This window comes from Elephas maximus, chromosome X (genome assembly GCF_024166365.1).
Source record: "Elephas maximus indicus isolate mEleMax1 chromosome X, mEleMax1 primary haplotype, whole genome shotgun sequence".
NCBI lineage: Eukaryota > Metazoa > Chordata > Mammalia > Proboscidea > Elephantidae > Elephas > Elephas maximus.
Window position 1 is genome coordinate 115,765,237 of NC_064846.1, and position 21,804 is coordinate 115,787,040.

At 45.1% G+C, this 21,804-nt stretch overlaps 1 protein-coding gene across 8 annotated transcripts in view; it reads left to right on the forward strand.

Moving 5' to 3' along the window:
* Positions 1 to 21,522, forward strand: part of LOC126068980 (protein FAM104A-like) — a 51,217-nt gene extending 29,695 nt beyond the window's left edge. Inside the window, exons 1-3 of one of the 8 annotated variants that reach the window (XR_007515799.1) lie at positions 8,366 to 8,485; positions 9,674 to 9,763; positions 14,966 to 15,057. Coding sequence is in view for 1 of the 8 variants with exons in the window: in XM_049871807.1 (XP_049727764.1) it covers positions 14,966 to 15,065; positions 20,321 to 20,557 (337 nt within the window). In the remaining 7 variants the exon portion in view is untranslated. Of the gene's footprint in view, positions 1 to 2,395; positions 8,486 to 8,868; positions 9,243 to 9,317; positions 9,578 to 9,673; positions 11,498 to 14,965; positions 15,066 to 15,092; positions 18,990 to 19,587; positions 19,661 to 20,320 lie in introns of those variants that run through there. The other 7 variants (XR_007515798.1, XR_007515800.1, XM_049871807.1 and 4 more) reach the window with 7 other exon arrangements.
* Positions 21,523 to 21,804: the final 282 nt, after the last annotated feature.

Below are 21,804 nucleotides of genomic sequence, written 5' to 3' on the forward strand. Positions count from 1 at the left end.
GCGACTCTATAGGACAGAGTAGAACTGCCCCATAGGGTTTCCAAGGCTGTGATTTTTATGGAAGCAGACTACCACATTTTCCTCCTCTGGAGTGGCTGGTGGGTTTGAACCGCTGACCTTTTGGTTAGCAGCCGAAAGCTTTAACCACTGTGCTACCAGGGCTCCTCATTATTTATTATAGCCATGGTTTATTTAGTCACTCTCCGTTGGATATTTAGGTAGTGTTTGATTTACTTTTTTGCCATCCTAAACTAGCAGTGGTGGGCATTCTTATACATACACATAAACCAGGAAGAGGTAAGCAATGTGTATACAGTAACACTGTAATAGCAAAAAAACTGGAAACACTGGGGTGATGTAAAATGGTAGCAGTAGTGTCAGAACTTGTCGAACTTCACGGGGGATAATGAGAATCAAGATCAGTACAAGGCTGATCTCTACGAGGTACAGGTCAGATATAAGAAACCTTTTAACTAATTCTGACACCAACTGTCCTCCCCATGGCACTCTACTCTGCTGGGTTTGGTAATTCGTTGCGATGGCCACACAGAACTCATAGTGATGCAACTTGTCTTTTTCCCTCCTTGGATCTTTGTTTATTCCCCCTATCCTGCTGGCAATAAGGAGTAAAGGATCTGTGTAGGGTGTGAACGTCTTGCTGATTTCAATATTCTTTTTTCCCCCATTTGATTGACTGGCCACAAGAGAAAGCACTATGTCTGAGGAAGTGCACACATGTTTTAGAATTTTCAGGTCAATAATAAGATGAGATCCATTTTTAAAGTTTTGAGTCCAAAGAATGTGTTGCAAGCGCATGTCGGAATAGAATGCGTCGGCTTCACACTGGTTTGGGTAAAACGTTAAACTTATAAGGCAAGTGTAGTGAAATATTTTTATACTCCTTTACAATTGGGTACTAATCTCTGCCTGAAGGAATTTTCAGCACCAAAGACTCATGTACATAAAAGGAATTTATGTTCAAAGTCAGATATTTTAAGCAATATCGCATGGATTATTATTTCATCAATGGGCACTGCACCTGTAGATTTAGAATAGGGGCATAGGAAAGGAGTCTTTGAACATATTTGCATTACTCTCCGGGGTACCATGGTCGGAACGGCACTTGGAGCAGCCAGGCAGGATACACCACTCATCCACGTGGAGAGCAATGGGAAGCAGAATACCCTGCCCACGGTGTGAGCATCTGCACGATACATTCTCTCCTCTCTGGTGCCCTGCTGTGTTCATCAAAAGGAACCTTTGAGAGAGTGAAAAGGAAAGCACGAAGTACTCATATACAGGATATATAAAGAACTCCTAAAAATCAGTGGAAAATATAGACGTATTTGACCTTATGATGTCACAGAGATCAGTAGTATCAAAGAGAAAAAAAAAAAACTAACCTGGTTAATACCTCAAGCATCTCTAATGATGCCCTCCTTTTCATTCCTGACTATTGATCAATTTTACTTTCTCGATTTTTAAATTCATCTTGTTGGGAGTTTATCAATTCTATTAATCTTTTCAAAGAATCAACTGTTGCCTTTCTGGTTTTACTATATTGTTCATCTGTATTCTTATTTCTTTGATTTTTGCTCTCATATTTATTACTTATTTTGGATTCAATTGGCCATTTTTTTTTCAATAGCTTCTGGAGATGTAGACTTAGATTATGAATTTTCACCCTTTCTCCTTCTCTAATATATGCAGTTAAGACTTTAGATTACCTCTAAGCATTGCTTCACCTGTATCCCATACAATTTGTGGCATTGTCTTAGTTACCTAGTGCTGCTATAACAGAAATACCACAGGTGGACGGCTTTAACAAAGAGAAATGTATTCTGTCACAGTTTAGGAGGCCAGATGTATGAATTCAGGGTGCCAGCTCTAGTGAAAGGCCTCCTCTCTCTCTCTCAGCTCTGGAATAACTTCCTTGTCATCAGTCTTCCTGTGGTCTAGGAACTGGTCAGCGCAGGGACCCTGGGTCCAAAGGACATGCTCTGCTCTCGGCTCTTCTTTCTGGGTGGTAGGAGGTCCCTCTCCTCTCTTCTCGCTTCTCTCTTTTATATCTCAAAAGAGATTGACTCAAGATACAACCTAATCCTGTAGATTGAGTCCTACCTCATTAACATAACTGCCTCTAATCCTGCCTCATTGACATCACAGAGATTAGGACTTACAACACACAGGAAAATTACATCAGATCACAAAATCGAGAACAACCACACAATACTGGGAATCATGGCCTAGCCAAGTTGACGCACATTTTTGGGGGACACAATTCAATCCACAACACCCATCGTCATTAACGTTTGGTTAAAAATATTTTCGAATTTTCAGAGTGATTCATTCTTTGATTCATAGGTTAGTTAGAATTATATTTCTTCATTTCTAGGCGGTCAGAGATTGTCCAGTTATGTGGTCAATGTCTCCAATTCAAAGACCTCTGGGGGTGTGCTGTCCTCTCCATCAGATCCAGATGTGGCTCCTCTTGCTGTGAAGACCTGAACCTGCCTGCTAGGCTGCCACACGACATTTCGAACCCCAGCTTGTGTGCATGCTGGGGAGCCGAGGGCCACTTAGTCCCTCAGCCTGCCCACGTGCTGTGCAAACAGGAGTCCTTTAGATCACTCTTTCGGATCTTGGACGCTGGGGAGGCAAAGGTCCTTCTGCTAGTCAATTATCTTTTAAAGAAATTCACATAATATGAAAAAACTTATACCTCCCCACTGACCAACATCAACGCCCTAGAAAATACCCAAATGGCCTAAACACTACATATCCACTTGAGTGGTGCAACATCTAAACCTTGTTCAAAAACATACAATTTTGGGATCAAGTTTTCACATGATGGTCAAGCCTCCCCCAGTGCTGTAGAGCCAGGTCTCTGCCTATTCATTCATTTGATTTATCAGTGGGTCAGTCTCCAGCCTGCTTGATCTGGAGAGAGGATATGATATGTCTGTGCTTTTTTGCTCCTAATCTACTATAATGTAAATGAAGAGTGACTTGTCCAATGGACCTTCCACTCTGGGCTACGAGAGGTGTCCTTTCAGCATCTGCTGAACTTTAGAGCTACCTCGAAAGACAACAGAGTCACACGATTCAGAGATGCACTATTATGGCTATTTAACAGAAATAGGGCTGCACCTACTTTCAGGCAAAGCTGGTTTAGCGTAGAGTTTGCCCTAAATAAATAGCTGTAGATATGACTCTAAATGTAATGGAAATGTCAAAATAAGCCTTGAAAAAAAAAAAAAGGGTAGGTAATAATTTTAAAAAGGAAGGTAGGGCCTCCCCGCCTTTCACGATCTGGCTTCTGCTATGTTCCCTCCTCATCACCTACCTACCCCACGTGTACTTTATATCCACTTCTGTGCTCCTCTCGGCTGTGAGAAGTGCTTGTGACTACACACGTGTACACACATTTGCATGTATGCGAGGACCGTTGCGACAAACACGTTTATCACAATTCAACCTGAGTCTTAGTTTTCTCGTTTGTTAGTTTTTCTCCGGTGCCAGATGGACTCAGCTTCAGTTTCCCTGGTAACCAGTTTGGATCTTTGTCTCAATCTCTGGTCACACACACACACACGCACGCACGCACGCACGCACGTACGCACGCACAGAGAGAGACAGACACAGAGAGAGAGATGGAAAGGCATGTTTCCCATCTCTTACGGCCTTTCCAGCTGTTGCCTGAGACGACTGACCCAGTGGGGTGAGCAGCAGAGCGGTTACCAAGACAACCTAATTCCAGACCCCTTTCCAGCACTGAGGCCCTTCTCCCTCCACCTGCCAGCTTGGACTTCACCTGAGAATAGGGATGTGCTTTGGCTAAGAGTGAAGGAGGAGGGGTATGGCTGAGGGTTTTGATATCTTGGGATCCCCTCAGAAGGGACTGGAAGAGGCCGAGAGTCACAAAGAAAGTTAGCTGTAGAGCCCAGGAGAGGTAGCGTGAGATACCAGAAGACAATGAAGACCATAAGTGTAGTTCCGTGATCTTCTGCAGCCGTACACAGTGCGAGAACCATCTCCTGAAGCCAAGCTCCAGGGCTCAGGCCCTGGGAGATGAGGTCTGGGTTATCTAAAGATAAGGGAGCCTGGTGTCACTTGTGGAGGGCAATGAGATGCCTCGAGGGGGCCCTGCTCACTCAGCAACAGCTCTCAACCGTTGCACGCTCTGTGGGTCTCTCTGTCTGCTCCTCTCTTCTTTCTGTGCTCTGTTGTGGGGGTCCATTTATGGAGGTTTCGAAGGAGTCCTGGGTTAAAGGAGAAGAGGAGGCAAGGACGGCACATTCCCATGCTAAATGTGGACAGATGAGACGGTGGGCAGGAGGAGCTGGTGGAGGTGGGGTGCCGAGATCACAAAGTCACTGGGTGCTCCTCAGAAGGCATGGGCACTGTGGTTATTTATTCTCTCTGACTGGTCTGATCTTCATCATGAGTGCCCACCCTCTGGACTGAACGATAAGGGGGAAAAAGCCACTGAATTTATGTCTAATCCGTAAGTGTTGTTTGTGAATGGTCCGTTTGTATCAATGCTCAATCTGTTTGGTGAAAGTGCTCTCAGTATAAAAATGGCATGGGGGCAGTGTCTGACGTCCTCAAACCTTACAAGGAGGAAGGAGAATCGGGATCAACAGCCCGAGGCTGATTCCTATGAGGCGGGGGCCAGACATGCCTCCTCTCTCTGCCAGCTTTACCAACTCTGACACCAACTGTCCCTCCCACAACACTCTCTACTTCTCTGCTGGGTTCAATAATTCATTGCAATGGTCACACAGAACTCACAGACCATACTCACAATTATGGGAGTTTATTAGGGAAGTAACAGGTTACAATTCAGGCTCAGGAACACTCAAGGATATAGTTCTTCCATCAGGACAGCCTCTTCCCAGCCATGCTCACAGGCACGCCTCTCCCTGGCCCTAGGCCTCTGCCCAAAGGCACTCAGCTTTCTCTCGCCGTGGGCCAGGAAGCCCACTGTGCCGTCTCCTGCTGCCGGCTCTCTGCCGCCAGGTCTCTGCTGTCACTTCTCACTGCGTTTAGTGTTACAGTGCTCTGTCTGTTTCCTGGTTCCAGGAGCTTCTCAGCACAGGGATCCCAGATGGAAAGGATGTGCTGGTTCCTGGCTGTTCTTCCTTGGTGGTGGTGGGCTCTTCTCTTCCCTGCCTCTGAGGTGGCTCATTTGAAGCCCTGCGAGATGGCAAGACAGGCCGATCCCTTTGGTGGGCCACAGTTACCCTATCACACAGTCCCGCCCAATCACCTGGGTGGTCGTTACAAGACCATGGCTAGAAAGGCAATATTGAGTAGTTCATTACACCACACTCAGATTTCCACCCAGCCCCATGATGTTTCCCCAGTGGGGAAGGGGTATGGCTTATAAGTCTCCGAGGTGCTGTGGGAAGGGGATCTCTGACCTATTCAGGTTGCTCTCAGGGTCCTCAGTGGTTTCTGCGACAAGGATGACACGTGGCCCTGGGTCCTGCTGGGGATGCTGACCTCCATCGCCCATGTCCGTGGCTGGTGTAAGTTGTATGTTTGTCTCTCATCTTGGTCAGGGCCTGGTGCTATGCCCTGGCTGACTTGGCCTCAGCTCCTCTGTGCTGGCATCTGCAGACCCTCTGAATCTGGGGCCTCTCCTCCCTTCCACCAGGGCCAGCACTGTCCACTCCATAGCCACAGCTGCAGGGTCACCTAGCCCCTTGCCAGGTTGGGCTTCCTTTATGGTAGAAGCCCTGGCTCTGGACTCAGCCATTTTCCACATCCCCGCTTCAGGGAATGAAGCCCACCCCGCCAGGGTCTCACCTACCCCACAGCAGAAGCCAAGGTCAGTTCAGAAAGCTAAATTCCCAAATTCTAGCCACCCTCTGCCCAAGGGAGCTGCTGGGTCATCCTGTAAAGTGAATCCTCTGGGTCCCAAATGTGAATGGGGGCAAACCCCCTTTACATGGAGTGCCCCTCCACCTCTCTGACACACTCCCTTGTCTGAGATGAGGCCCAGAGAGGGCAGACTGAGACACGAGTAGTGTCTTACCTCCATCTGCCACTGCCTCCGTGTGCCTTCTGATCACCTGCGGCTGGGAGACAACACTCTCTTCGACTTGTGTTTCATGTCGACCAAAGGCACATTCACCTCCAGAATTCAGCCTTATTGGAACACAGGGAGAAAGAGAGTGGCTAAATGATTAAAGGATAATAATAATAACCACAAAATAGAAGAGATTACAAAATAGGACTCCCTTATACCTCATCAGCAGGACAAGAGCTCTGTAAAAATAAGCTCGGGGTTCAAAGAGAGGCATCATGCTTAAAACCGGGCCTACGAGCTGCTGTGTCAACGGTCTTAATGTGAGTGTCCAGAGAGCTTCTCTCCTAAGCGATCTGTCCCCATCCTCTTCTGCCAACTATTCAGGATAGTTGAGCTGTGCTGCTCAACTCTCCTGAAGCATGTGATGTGTTCCAGGAGGTACAGGGCCAAGCGCGGGTGTATGTTCATGTCTGCATGCGTCCTAGAACTTTGTGGAAGCCCTGGAAACCTTTTGATTGGCCAACATCTTCCTCTTTCTCCCTCTAATTTATCATGGATATGTCATTTAAAATGGCAGTAATTTCACAATTTAGAAGGAAAACAAGGTAGGTAAATGTATTCATTACAGCTTTTATACACACACCCAGAGTCCTACAGGAGTTACTGTGGGCATATATGAATTGCAAAACGATTTGTAGAATTGACGGGAGATTCTTCAGTAACTTCTCTCCCCTCCCCTACTCCCCTATAAGGAGGCAATAACAGGTCTCAAGTGGCCCTTTAATTGGCATTCAACCAACATTTATGGAACCTCTCTTAATAGGTTTTTGGCACTCTTGTAGAATCCGGTAATATACCATTTAGGTGGGTCAACAGAAGACCAACCAAGCAGTGAATAAATAAGTTCAGATCGGGATACGTGTTAGGAAGAAAACAACGCAGCTCATAGGCTAGAAACCTGCTCCTTTACACAGGGTGGTCAGGGAAGGCCTCTTGGAGAAGGCCAGACTTGAGTAAAGACCCTAAGGTTCAGAAGAAAGACCTGGGGGTAGACTCTTCCGGCAAAGAGAACTGCAATTATACAAGCCTTAATGAGGAAACAAGCTTGGCATGTTCAAGGAACAGAACTAGGGCAGTGGTATTGTAGTGAAGGCAAGAGATGATGAAATTGTTTGGATATGAAAGTAGAAGGAGGGGCTGGAAACAGGATATACTCAGAAGATCCAATCAAGAGGCCTTGCTGATGGATTGCAGTGGAAAACAAACAAAACACATCCAAGAGGTGTGCTTGGGACATGCGAAATGCAAGATGCCTCTGGGGGATTCAAACAAAGAGACAGGTAAGTCTGGATCTCAGGGGACAAAAAGGTTGTTCCACGAGAGAGAAATTTGGAAGATCACACTATGCAGATCATGTATGATGGCAAAATGGATGAAATCACCCAGGCAGAGAGTGTAGCATGAGAAGGGGGCCTGGTTAAAAGTCATGCAGAAACAGGTGCAAATAATGGACACCGAGAAGGCGTGCAGAGGCTATTGTAGTTGGAGGGACAATCAGGAGAGTACACCACCACAAATCTAAAAATAAAAAATAAAATGAAAGGAAGGAAGGAAGGGAGGGGTGGGGGAATGAAGGGAAGGAGAGTAGGTTTCAAAGGAGGGAATTGTCAAATACACCAAAGGCACTTGGGCGATATAGTATGATGAGGATTAATTAGGTCTTTGGTGCCCTGGTGGCACAGTGGTTAAGTGTTTGGCTGCTGGCACTTTGAATCCACTAGCAGCTCCCTGGAAACCCTACGGGGCAGTCCTACTCTGTCCTGTAGGGTCGCTATAAGGCAGAATCGACTCGATGGCAATGGGCTGGTTTTTTGGTTTTTTTCTTGGTACCCTTGGAAAAAGCACTTTCCTTTGGGGGGAATGAGGGTAGAAGCTCAACTGCAAACAGAATGGTTATACAATAAGTGGAGACATGTTTGGTGTTTGGAGCATCAGGGAAAATGTGGCAGCACCTTGGAGGAAAATGGGATAAGGCTTTATATATTATTTCATGCTGTTTAAGGTGTAAGAAACAAGAGCATGTTCGTAGATGATGGATGGGATGACCTAGTGGAGACGGAGAAGGAGAAAGGAACGATAATTGCAAAAGCCTACCCCTTGAGAAGGTGGAAAGGCATTGAATCCAGAGCAGAGGTGAAGGGTCCAGCCTCAAGTAGGATCTGGTAACTTCCTCCAGAGGGGCAACACAGAATACAAGTGCCGATTCAGGGTTTTGGGGAAGTGGTGAGAGAGTGCCTGTCTGATCATTTGTTTTTCCAACAAAGTATCAGTGAATATCTTGAGAACAGTGGGTGATGGTTTCTGTAGAGTGGAGAGTGCAGAGAGAAGGGAGAAAGGAGCCAAAGAGGTGTGTTTGACCTGGAGAGTGAACAGCTCTGAGTAAGCAGGGTAAGGAAGGGCCTGGGGATTGTGAGGAACGCGGTGTGGTGGGTGGTCTGGGGTCTCCACGAGGTTGAAGCCTCTGGATGCAGGGGCAGTAGAGGGAGTGAGCTGGGAGGAAAGGACGTGGTGTTGGTGATGATGAGGGAGGAGGGATCAAACAAATGGAGATCATGGAGGGTTGCACGACCATGGGCGCGGGGAGGCTCAGGGGGCGTGGAGGAGAGCATCCCCGAGGACTCAGAGGCTCTGGTGGTGGCCGGGTCAGCCTCGGGGATGCTGAGATCCCCAGGAAGGACGAGGAGGGAGGGCGGAGAAGACGGTCAGTGTGCCAGGAGAGCAACTTGTCCCAAAGCTAGGGAGGGTGGCTGGGTGGGAGAGGGTGGCAGGGGCTTGGTAGCGGTCCCGCACGGGGGCTGTCGGGCGGCAGGAGCTGGACATCCCGGCCCGACCCTTACCAGTCACCTCACAGAGGCCTCCCGTAAGGTCACCAGCTTGCCGACACCGGGAGGGACGCCGGCAGGGACCGCACTCCGCTCCCACCCGCAGGCCCAGAACCCGCCAATCCCAGGCAGCCCCGCCCACCAGGCCGAGTCCCGCGCAGGGCGGAGTGACGTCCTTTTTCACCGCTGTTGCTATGGTTCCGAGGGCGGGACTAGGGGAGGCTTCCGGTACCTGGGACGGTTGGCCGCGGATGGTTGGGCCGGAACCGTTTCCCCCCCCCTCACCTTCCTCCCGCCTCGCTTCCTCAGCCAAGTCTCCAGGGGTAAAAACCAGCAGGAAAGAGCCTCCCCCAGCCCCCATCCCCTCTCCCCGTTCCGGTCGCCTGCGCTTTCTTCGACCTGTAGATGGCAGTGCTGCGCCGTGCGGGCGCGCGCGTTCCGCGCCTCCCCCGCCCCTTGTGCTTGAAAAAACGCGGCGGAGGCGTTCCAGGCAGAGGTGGGGTTGCGGCTTCTTGGGGATGGTTCCCAAAAACCTCGCCGCCCGGGAACAAAGCCGGCCCTTTTGATTTTCAAATTGACATTTGAAAAGCTGCGTGGGGCTGCTGGGGGCCCTTAGCAATTGGTAGTTCTGCGTGGTCTGGTCATCCTCTTTCCCCAAGTTTGTCCTGGGGTTTTATGGCCCTGTTATTGATTAAAAAAAAAAAAAAATTTTTTTTTTTTTTTTTTTTAAATCAACAAAGTCTTTTCATTATAGAACTCGCTCAACCGCAACGTGGAGAACTTGGAAGACCGGGAAAGTACAATAAGCAAAGCTACCCTTATCTACAGCCCCACCACCTAGCGTGTAAGTGAGACAACGACCATTAATTATATTTTGTGATATATCTCGCTCATAAAGGTGCATTTTAAACATACTGAGGTTCATATTGTATCGTGACTTAAACACCCTGCCTTTTAAACTGTTTTGCACCTTTGAAAAAGCGTTTCGATATGTTTAGTCTTTTTTGTTTAAAAAGGTAATACAAACGTATTATAAAAAGTTGAAAGTTTCACGAAGGCTTGAGGTCAAAGTACAATAACCCATGATCCAAAGACAACCATCTCAACACACCCTTTATGAGGGCAGGAGCTGTGGTGTGTGATGGTTTCACTCTTTTGTTCTCAGCACCTGGAAGAGGACCTACACTTAGTGGGGGCTCAGTAAATATTGTGAAATGAAATAATATTCACATCTTCCGGTCATGTTTCTTTATATATACTCTCTCTCTTCATACCAATGGATTATATCATCAGTTTTCTACATGATTTTGTTTTTCATTTGCCATTTTGTAGTCAGCATTGGCTTATGTCATTAAGATTTTTCAAATATCCATTTTACTGGCCTCAGCCAGGCCAACTGACTTGCTGAAGGCCATTTAGCTGGTTGATAACAGAGTCAGGATAGAGCCCGGGTCGTTCCGGGCTCAAGGCTCTTTCCTTCATCCCATAATAATCTCAGTAAGACTTAAAGTGAATAAGATGCATCCTAGAATTACATCGGTGCATGTGGTGGATCGTTTATCATTGCTCCATGTTTTATTGGCTCTCAGTATGTTTACTGGCTATCTTTCCACAGGACCCTGCCCTGGAACATGGTCAAGTCTTAGGACGGAGATTCTGGAAGGCGTGCTGAGGTTATTTGGTCCAATAGTAAATACCTACAGGCAGCCTAGCTTGCTACAGTGGATTGTCGATTTGGGTCAAGGAGGGCCTCCATGAGTCGGAATCGACTCCACAGCAACTAACAACAACAAATGAGGGGAGAAGGGTATAAAAACCACACTGAATATGAACTTGTTGTTAGTTGCCATCCAGTCGATTCCGACTCATGGCGACCTTGTGTATACAGAGTAGAACAGCTCCATAGGGTTTTCAAGACTGTGACCAGGTCTGTCTTCCTAGGCACCTCTGGGTGGTTTCGAACCGCTAACCTTCCGGCTAGTAGTCAAACGCTTAACTGTTTGCGCCACCCAGGGACTCCGAATATGAATTTAGGGGCCCAATTACCGATATGCTATTGGAATTAGGATGGAGGCGGTGGTGGTTCAGTGGTAGAATTCTCTTCCACGTGGGAGACCCGGGTTTGAGTCCTGGCCAGTGCATCTCAGGTGCAGCCACCACTCATCTGTCGGTGGGGGCTTGCATGTTGCTATGATGCTGAACAGGTTTCAGCAGAGGTTCCAGACTAAGATGGACTAGGAAGAAAGGCCTGGCAATCTACTTCCAAAAATCAGCCAGTGAAAACCCTGTGGGTCACCACAGCCTGATCCACAAGTGATCATGGGAATGGCTCAGGACAGGGCAGCATTTTGTTCTGTTGTGCATGGAGTCACCATGAATCGGAGGCTGTCTCAAAGGCAGCTAACAACGCGAACAATTGGGATTAGGGACATGGTATATATGAAGCATGGAGTCCCTGGGTGGTTCAAAAGGTTGATGTGCTGGGCTGCTAACCAAAAGCCTGGAGGTTTGAGTCCACCCTGAGGCGCCTCAGAAGACAGGCCTGGTGACCTACTTCCAAAAAATCAGCCACTGAAAACCCTATGATCATAGTTCTACTGTGACATACGTGGGGTCACCGTGAGTCTGAATTGACTCAGATGGCAACTTTTTTTTTTTTTTTTAATATTGTCTTAGTCATCTAGTGCTGCTATAACAGAAATAACACAAGTGGATGGCTTTAACAAAGAGAAATGTATTCTCTCACAGCCCAGTAGGTTACAAGTCCAAATTCAGGATGTCAGCTCCAGGGGCACGCTTTCTCTCTGTTTCGGCTCTGGAGGAAGGTCCTCGTCCTCAAGCTTCCCCTGGTCGAGGAGTTTCTCAGGCGCAGGGACCCTGTGTCCAAAGGACAGGCTCTGCTCCTGGTGCTGCTTTCTTGGTGGTATGAGGTCCCCGACTCTCTGCTTGCTTACCTTTCCTTTTATCTCTTGAGAGATAAAAGGTGGTGCAGGCCACACCCCAGGGAAACTCCCTTTACCTTGGATCAGGGAAGTGACCTGAGTAAGGGTGGTGTTACAATCCCACCCTAATTCTCTGGACATAAAATTACAATCACAAAATGGAGGACAACCACACGGTACTGGGAATCATGGCCTAACCAAGTTGACACATATATTTGGGGGGACACAATTCAATCCATGACGAATATATATGAAGCAAGCGAAATAAGTAAGCAGTATATATGCAGCAAGCCCGATCTGACTGCCACGTTCGTTCTCTAAGTCCAGCAGTCCAGCTATACTTCTGAAGCTTCTTCGGGCATGCCTCACATCATTGGGGAAAAAAATCCCATATTTTCCACAAAAGAAAAATTTCATTTAAACTACTGTAGCCACATAATCTGAATTCATTTATACTGGCAACTCCTTAACCATAAAAGAAGTCGTTTGATGTGTACTAATTAATTTTCTCTTTGTCCAGGGTTTCATGGAGTGCCTTGGGCCAGGGCTCACGAGAACTTCCCCCTTCCAGTCCGGGGTCTGCCACATCTGCCTATTTTACCATCTGACTCAGTCTAAGTTACTGGGGGTGTGGGGAGGTGGATCCGGGGAGGATATTGGCTAGAGAGCTCCTGTTCCCAGCAAAGAAACTCCTCTTTTTTCTCTTAGGTATTGGATTTTTTTTTTCCAAAAAGAAAGCTTTCTTTTACTTTAAAAAAAGAGTTTGAAATTCATTGGTCTACATGATCTCTAAGATTTTCTCTGTGCTCAGTCTCCCAGTGGTGAGAGGAAGATTGGAGAGAAATGAAATTATAAAAATGAGTAGACTCAGCCATCCTTAGGAGTAAAAACCAAAAAACCAAACCCGTTGCCATCAAGTCGATTCCGACTCCATAGCGTACTTCCAGGACAGAGCAGAACTTCCCCATAGGGTTTCCAGGGAGCGGCTGGTGGATTCGAACTGCCAACCTTTATTTTTGGTTAGCAGCCAAGCTCTTAACCACTGTGCCACCAGGGCTCCATCCTTAGGAGTACCACACACTTAAAAGTAAACGCCAAGTGGAGAGCTGGGGCTAATATCTGATCAATTATAGGGTGTCTGCAAGAATTATAGTGTCAAAACCTACAATCTGATTATTTACTGATGGGGGACATGGGGCTGAAGATGTAATCTTGCCAATCGTTAGAAACATTTTTGGGAGAAAAATGTCTCAAGGAAGTAATCAGCAAGGAGCCCAGAGAAAGGAGCATGAAGAGCAGGTAGGGCTCATTCTTAATCTAGTACCGTCCAAGGGAGAGGACCATGGCCAGGCCAATGTGATGATTCTGGCACCTAGGGAGATGACCTCCAATTTTGAGGCAGGGGTGATTTGTGTGACTTTCCCTAGAGCTTAGGAGAAGTTCTTAAAAGCAGCCCATCCCCAGTGTCCTAACACTCTCCTCTCCGTGCTACCTCTCGGGCATGTATATTCTGGTCGCTGGAAAGACCAGAATATATCCCCTGTTGTAAAGGAAGAAATGGCCATGTGTAATTAAACATCTGGGTCGTAATTTTGGTTAGAGCAACCCAAAGCATGACCAAGACTTGGTACACTGATAAAAATAGTCTTGGACCAAGTTACTGCCAGTCTCTGTGTTTTCATTTGGGTGGCCAACTGGCTTCCCCTCAGACCTGGCATTCTTACTGTAGCACATTCCTATTCCACTTCGGTGATCACGTTAAGATGAAGGTAACAATTGCTTAGGTCAGATGCATGATGATAGCACGTTCGTTTCGTGATTAATTACACCTTGTTTTCACCATTTTATTAACATCCAAGCATTTTGAAGAATTACACAGGTAAGGTCTTATCTCCTGGGAGATAGGAAGGGAGCTGAAATGATGGATTTCACTTTACAGCTAGACAACTAAGTCTTAGATTGAGGTGAATGATATAGTCCACTGCAGCTCACACATCCACCATTTCTATCAGAACAAGCCTACACTGAGAGCCACAACTTCCTTAATAAAGTTGGACTTTTAGTAAGAATGTTGTGGAGTACAGGGAATTGAACTCAGGGTGCCAAGGTCTTTCATTAATTTACAGTTTTCAAATATCCAGACCTAAAATCAAAACATTAGGATTAAGGCCTGTCACGGTAGGCATCCAACTCACATAGCAGGTGTATAGCTGTGTATAAGATATATCAAATTAAGTGCCTTTCAAAAGGCTGTATTCTGCTTCCCTTCCCTGCCCTAGCCTCTTGCCTCCTAATTATAAAAAGTTAAACTTTAAAAAGTTTTCATGAAAATAGATTATGCAGCATTGTACAAATGGGATGGGCCACTTTGGCTTAAACGTGTGCCTCCTTTATTTTACTGCTGTTTCCCTCCTGGGTTTAGAAGCCGTTCTGATAGTACTTGACTCTTGTATAAGGGGCATCCACATTCTGAAAACATCTGACTGAGGAAGTCTGTGGTTCTTCTTCAAACCTGGTCTTCTTCATCAGTGAGCCCTGGAAATGCCAAGTAGTTTGTGCTACAATCTCAACTGTGAAGTAACCGTTATGTCATAATACATAGCTGGCATAGCAACAGTAACTGGTTAACATGACACAAGAAAATCCTCTCCAGTGTTTGCCCCTACATCACCTTCATAAGGACTTTAACGGTGAATAGACACTGGCAGCCACCTGTGTTCAGTGCTATCCTATGGAAGGGGTTAAAATCATGTAACCTGGAATTGTAATTTCAGGGCATGAAGACGATGAGCTTAATTAGGTAAAGTTTGAAAACTTAGCCATTAAACTCTTCCTGTTCTTATTTCATTCATTTACAATTAGAAAACTAATTTTTAGAAATCAAACTTACGGCTTGACTTTACTCAGAGTTCCTGTTTTATACTTTTCCTCTCTGCTTGGTAATGGTGCACTTTCGACTTTAAGTCTCTGGGGTGGCAGACAGTGAATTACAGTTTCTCAGAGAAGATCTCAAATTTATACGTTGCCACTCATTTGCAGTTTAAGTGTCTCGTTGAGTGATTTCCCCCACCCTCACCCCCACTCTCTTTGTGATTTGTTTTCAGGAAAAGAAGAAGGAATGGCAATAAAGAAGACAACCACCATTCCCCCCACTCCAAAAGGAGTAAGAGAAACCTTGTCTTTCAGGATTCTCTAGATGCAGAGGTAGGACACGTGCTCTGATAAAGTCTTTCTCCATTCATTCATTGCCTAAGCTAAATTATCTAATCTGTGCTGTGCAGTTAAAAGAAATGTATTATTCAAAGAAACTTTCGTAAAAACTAATCTCCCTTGTTGCAGTGGCTTTGGACCTTTTTTTTTTTTTTTAAATCACAGCCCCTTTGAAAATCTGATGAATGCCATGGACCCCATACACTCACACACAAAAACAACCTCTCCATCCTACCAAAATTTGGAGTTTTTTAGAAGCCCACAGACCATGGAAACACCCATCCATGGAACCCCTATTTAATAATATTTTAGAAAGTAACCTGTGTTTTAGAAGTTTATGACCTTTACTTTTTGTTCTTTAGACGTGAACATTTTGTTGCTTCAGTTCATGTGTCTTTATAATTGAACCAAAACAAATAAGAAATCCCATTTTGAAGTGTTTTCACTTTTCCACTATGTTGTTCTGAAAAAGGCTGAAATTTTCTACAATGCATGGTTTCTTGAAGCGCTGTTTAATATATGGATAATAAAGAGAAAATTTCCAGGTTTTCACATAATTTACCTTTAAATGCTCCGATGGATTTGGTTAGGATAATCTGTTTCACTTACTCCCATTTCTAAATTCCAGCTTCTAAGGCAGCTGCCTTAGGATGGGCTCATTTTATGATTCTAGGGTTGGAATGTACACTGAGGTGAAAAAAAATTTTTTTTTCTCCTGTTGAGGTTCACATAAATGAAAAGCACTGAGGCATAGGGAGGGGGATGGAGATGAGGGGAAAGCTAGGACTTGAAAGAAAATAAAATACTTGGTTCATTTGTATTAGGAAGAACTACACAATTATGAAGAATTACACAATTCTATATTATAAATGTAATATGTATTCCAGTTCTGTTTTCATGAAGATAGATAATTAATATTCCTCCTCATCTCTTCCTATTTCGCTTATCTACTGGTTCTTGCATTAGCCTGTTAAGGTGGTTTTTTTTCCCCTTCCTACCTTATTTTTCCCTCAAGTTGCTGGGTCTTTTCTCTCCCTTTTACCTCCTAGCCGTAATCTGCATTCACTGCCTGTTATTTTTCATCTCCTTTGATGCAGCTACTCACTAAAACTTGGCTCCCTCCACCCACCTACTTTTCTGCTATGATATTTCTCAGGGATCACCTGAGATCTTGCTAAATTCATTCAACAAATCTTTGCTGAGCACCTTCCAGTGGCCAAGCATTGTCCATGGTGCTTGAGGTCAACTTAGGTGTCTCAGTCCTTTCTTCAACGACTCCTTTCTATTCTACCTCCAGTGTGTGTCAAATAATGTCCTTCCCTTTACATTTCCACAATCCTAATTCAGGCCTTCCTTCCCTCTTGCTTGATGCATTGCAAAGCTTCCCAGGTGGTCTCTGTGCTCTCAGTCTCTCCCTACCCCATTCATCCCACATGCACCTGCTAGAATCATGTTCCTAAGTGCAGATCTGAGTATGTTTATTTTTGCTCAAGCACCTGGTCCCACAGACCCCTTAACATGACATTCAGAGCTCTCAATAACCCAACCATAACTTCTCTTGCATAGTCTGTCTCCCGCTAACTCCTCTGTAGGAGGCTCCAGCCACTCATCATGTTACTTGCTTCATCTTCTCAAACACTGCTCTTCACCCTGCTTTTGATCTTGTTCCCCCAGTTTGTAACACCCTGCCTCTTAATATTCTTCTGATCCTCCAAGGCCCAGTTCAGATGTCATCCATCTTAAGGGGCCTCCCCTTGTTCCTCCAGTCAGCATCTGCTTGCTGCTAGATTCCAGTCATTGCAATAGCTTGGCACTGTCATTCTTGAAGTAATCTTCTTCACTGGGCTCGGGAATTACCTGTTGAATGCCCCAGTAGCCCTGGCAAAGCGCCTCATTGTACATAGTAGGCACACAAGTATTGTTTGGGATTTTCTGTGGGGAGGGGAGGGCATCACGACAACCTGTGGAGTCCTGGCAGGGGCACGTTAAGCAAACCGACAAAAAGCTCCACAGGCGATTCTGATGCCTCTCCCAAAATAGAATGTGCTATAGAAAATCTCTGCTGGACGCTACTGAGCTTCTTTGGTTATGGGGTACATAGGCAGATTTCATTAAGGCCTAAACGAACCTAACTTCCCACCTCTTAACATAGACCTGGACTCCAGGACTTTTGTGAGGTGCCTTTGTGAATATTGTGTAGTGAGATACTGTGAGTTTGGTCAGAATCTTCATGAACCTAACTTCATTTTGCTTGTGTACATGAATTTGCAAGGGATTCTGTTTCACAGAGCATGGCCCTATTCTCCTTTGATTGTTAATACTGTTTTGCCATGAAAATACCTTGTGCAGATATCACCATTAAGCCTCAGATCTGAGAGAAATGACATGAGGTTTGTAACTGTCAAATGGGATAAACATTGTGACGAGGAGTCTCTCTGTAAGGAGTCAGGAGAATGGTGAAAAAGCTGAGGTATTTACTGGGTCTTTCTTAGTCCTGAAGCATTTAGAATCTCATTTCTCTTCAGATTCAAGTGTAATAAGGTCAACACTTTTGTGCTAGGACAGCAGTTTCAATTTTCAAAACCATGTACCATCAAGGAGTTAACTTTTCCTCCATGAGCCATCTGACAATAAAAGGCTTCCCTAAGCAGGACATCCCACATGAAGTACATTCACAAGGGTAAGTTGCGGCACAGTGTTGCTGAACCCGGAGGGGGGGTTCCTTGTCTGGCACACTCAGACTTGCCGATGATCTGGACACTGGTCTTTGAAAAAGAGAAAGTAACTTTATTGCAATGCGCAGAGCAAGGAGCCCGGAGGAAGTCCCTCAGATCCGACTCCCCCAGCTATGGGGAAGCAAGGCTTATATGTGATTTGGGTAGCAAGACGGAGGCTGCACAGGCGTACTGGGGAGGGAAAATTCTAGAAGGAAGACGTTGCAGGAATTATGGCGGCCAGGAAACAGGAAGTGATGTGGTTCTTGTTGGCCCTCTCACTTCGGAATGGGGTCCGGGTAATGATTTTCCTTCTGATTCGTTCCACCTGTTGCAGCATCCTCTGTTGAGGTCAACTGACGGTCACAGCTGGCTCTTTGCCTCTGCGGGGCAGGCCGAATCTGGCTTAAGGACTGATGGAAATTTACTGGCATTCGTAGGGTGAGGTTACAACAGCAAGGCCATGTTTATTAGATAAACAGTATTATTAGCCTAGCAAATGAGAGTGAATATGACATTTTAGATGTATGTTAATAGTTTAAAGGCAGCTAAACATTCTTCCTAAATTTTTTTTTTCTTTTTTACAGCATCACAGATCATTTTAAGTCTTTGTTTTGAAGCCAGAAGTAGCTGAATCCAAAAGCAGACTTTCCCTGGTCTTGTAGTAGCCTTCTTGAGTTTTCTTTCTTACAGATAAAATATTTACTTTTCATAAAAGAAATACATTTGCTGTATATGATTTAGAAACTAAAGATAGCCAACATATAAAAATAAAAACTGGACTAAAGTCAAAAACTTTATATATTTTTCCAACCGATTATTGGAGCAGACATTCATATGTTAAGAACATTTTAAAACCATATGCCACACTATACATACTGATTTGTAACCTTTGCAAATGATGTCAGGGACATCCTCGTGTATTAGGATATATACAACTATATTCTCATTGTTAATGGCTGACGACATTCTATTGTATGAATGGATGCGCTATAACTTAACCACTTCCCTGTTTACTGACATTTAGTTGCTTCTGATTTTCACCTAGTAAAAACAATGCAGAGGCGTAGCGAGGGAGGGGGCAGAGAGGTGCAAGTCAAAGAGGGGACCAGACAAGGCGTGGAATGACATTCTGAGACCCCACAAATATGAAAGGTGCCTGATCGAGGCAGCGGGACGGCATTTCTGCTGAGTCGCTATCAATGTATATCCATCTTGAAATTGGGAGGGGGCGCAGTCCCCCTGGGTGCTCGAATTGGGGAGGGGGCAACTTAGAGATGGCTTCTGGGCACTCATTACCCCCTCTATGTCCCTGAGACAATGCTGATATTGTAAACAGTGTTTCAACACTCATTTGCACGTATGTCTCTATAGAGTTGGGTTTAAAAACTTTTTAAATGAACTAGAGTTGGAAGTAGATCTATTTTTTTTTCCCTGAGAGCTATTTTACAGAAATCCCATCTAGCCTATTAATTTTAACGTACTGTTAAATTTTCCCAGCATAGCATCACCCTAGCCACTATAGTGTAAAATGAATATGTTGTAATTTGACATGAAAACTTGATTCATTAAAACCCAGTTCTAGTTCTTGCCTTATTTTTCTCAGACGGTATCTGTAACTAAAAACAATAAGGAATGCCAACTAAGAGGAACCAAAGTGTGTGTGGTAGGTTTCTTATCCAATGTAATAGCCTACTTAATATTTGAATATTCTTAACCTCACTAGTTTGTGCCTGTGGAGGTTCTAGAATTTTTCACTCTGGGCCAGGACCGTCTATTCTTGAACTGTCCTTGACATTAAGTCCTCAAATCAATTTGATTGCTGTTGCTGTTAACCCAGCCATCCGACTTCATTTGGCCATCACTTACCAGGTGGTAAGTACATAATCGTCACACGTTTGTTTGTACGTAGGTATGTAAGTATGGAGCCCCGGTGGTTAAGACCACGGCTGGTAGCCAAAAGGTCAGCAGTTTGAATGTACCAACCGCTCCTTGGAAACCCTGTGGGGCAGTTCTACTCTGTCCTATAGGGTGGCTATGAATCGGTATGAGTCAGAATCCACTGGATGGCAAGGGGTTTTTTGTCCTTTTTTTTATTTTGGTTTGTGCCCAGAGGCCCTCTTATTTGCTATGGGCATAACAGGTATTGTTACTACAGCCTGTAGCACTTCTTTGGAGTCTGAGAAGTTACTTCTCTGATGCAAATTACTGGAATAAATGGTGCAAACAGGGACAAAGGATGTGCGAAGGAATTTGGAGTGAGACGCCCTGTGTTTAAATCTTCACCCTGCCACTTCCTAGCTGTGTGAACGTGGGCACATCAGTGACCTCAGCTTCCTCATCTGTAAACTAGGGCTGTTAGTCCCAACCTACTTTACAGGGTTGTTCTGAGGATAGAATGAACTATCTTAAGTGGGTGTACTTTGTAAACTGTCAAGCCCAGCATAGAGTTTGATGCTGTTATTCTCCGAACTGAATAGGAAAAAATATTGTAATAGCATAATAGTGATCCTGTTTCTGTCTTTTTCCTCCCAGCCTTCAAGCAGTGATAATGATAGGAGCAGCGGCAGCAGCATTAATAGCCCGGAGAGAGCGAGTGGCCCAGGAAGCAGTTTAAACCAGACTGGTGCTGAACTCAACCCCAACATCCCTCAGTCCTTCTACGAGAAGGCTGCTCTATGCCAGGGTCCCTACTTCCACATCAGCCAACTCTTGAAGGAGGCACACTTCCACAGCCTGCGGCAGAGAGGACGGTCTTCTCCAACCAGATGAACTAGGAGCTCCTTGTTCCAAACTAAAATTTGCTTTAAAGAGCAATCGCACGCACACAAAAAAGTCTGTTGGCTTTTCAGTCCATATTTTAAATAACAGGCTAATGGACAATTGTTTACTTGTGGTTTTGCTACACTATTGCAATGTCAAAGGGACTTTGAAGCAATTTTTATAGAATTCTTTTCAGGTTGGGTGTCAAATCCACGTCAAGGTAGCAGTATGAGGAAACCGCATCTGTGTGTTGAATGCGTAGCATGTCCAAGTCAGGTTGGCTTCCAAATCTGTCAGTCAGAAACTCTACTTCATGTCAAGGAGCCCTGGTGGCATAGTGGTTAAGGGCTCAGCTGCTAACCTACTCTGTCCCATAGGGTCACTATGAGTCGGAACCGACTCCATGGCACCTAATGACAACAACTTTATGTCAAAAGGTCTTTTAAAATGTGGAAGGTCTTCTTTTTTCTTTTTCATGCAGTTGATTCAGTCGGCTAGTAAAGGCTGTGTAGTTTTAACAAAAACGGAAACAAAACACCTAAGTTGCTTTTTCAAAACATGGAAAACTTGATTCAGTCTTGCACTGAAATGAACTGCCATGCTGCCTCTCAGAAAGCAGATGTCCTATTGAAATTCCCCTCTCCTTGTAACAGGAGTCCCTGGGTGGTGCAAACGGTTAACACGCTCAGCTGCTAACCTAAAGGTTGGAGGTTCGAGTCCACCCAGAGGTGCCTGGCCATCTACTTTCAAAAATCAGCCGTTGAAAACCCTAAGGAGCACGGTTCTACTCTGACACAAACGGGGTCACCATGAGTCAGAGTCGACTCAAGGGCAACTGGTCTAACAGGAGAACAATTAGATCCAATTAGACTGTGTAAGTGAAACCCTCTCTAACAACTGCCTTCAGAATGTATTCTCAGACACCTTCTGTATCATTAGCTCTTCAAAGCGTGCATTTCAGACTTGGCTTGGTAAGTGCATAATAATTTTTTGTCTTAAATGCAAACTTGTTATGCTGACACCTTTTGTTTTCTCATTTAAAATTTCACCTATTATGTCTAGAGTTTATGCTGATAAAGTGGAAGCTACTCGAACTGGTGCTTGAGTAACACAAGTATTGTGAAACTGGGTCAGACAACCATCCACTTTGTGCTTCAAGGATCCCTTCATAGAGACACTAGGGGGCCAGCTTCTGTCATTGAAACTGTAAAGATCGGCATGGCTTAGAAATAGTGAGCTGAGGTGCCTTTAGAAGA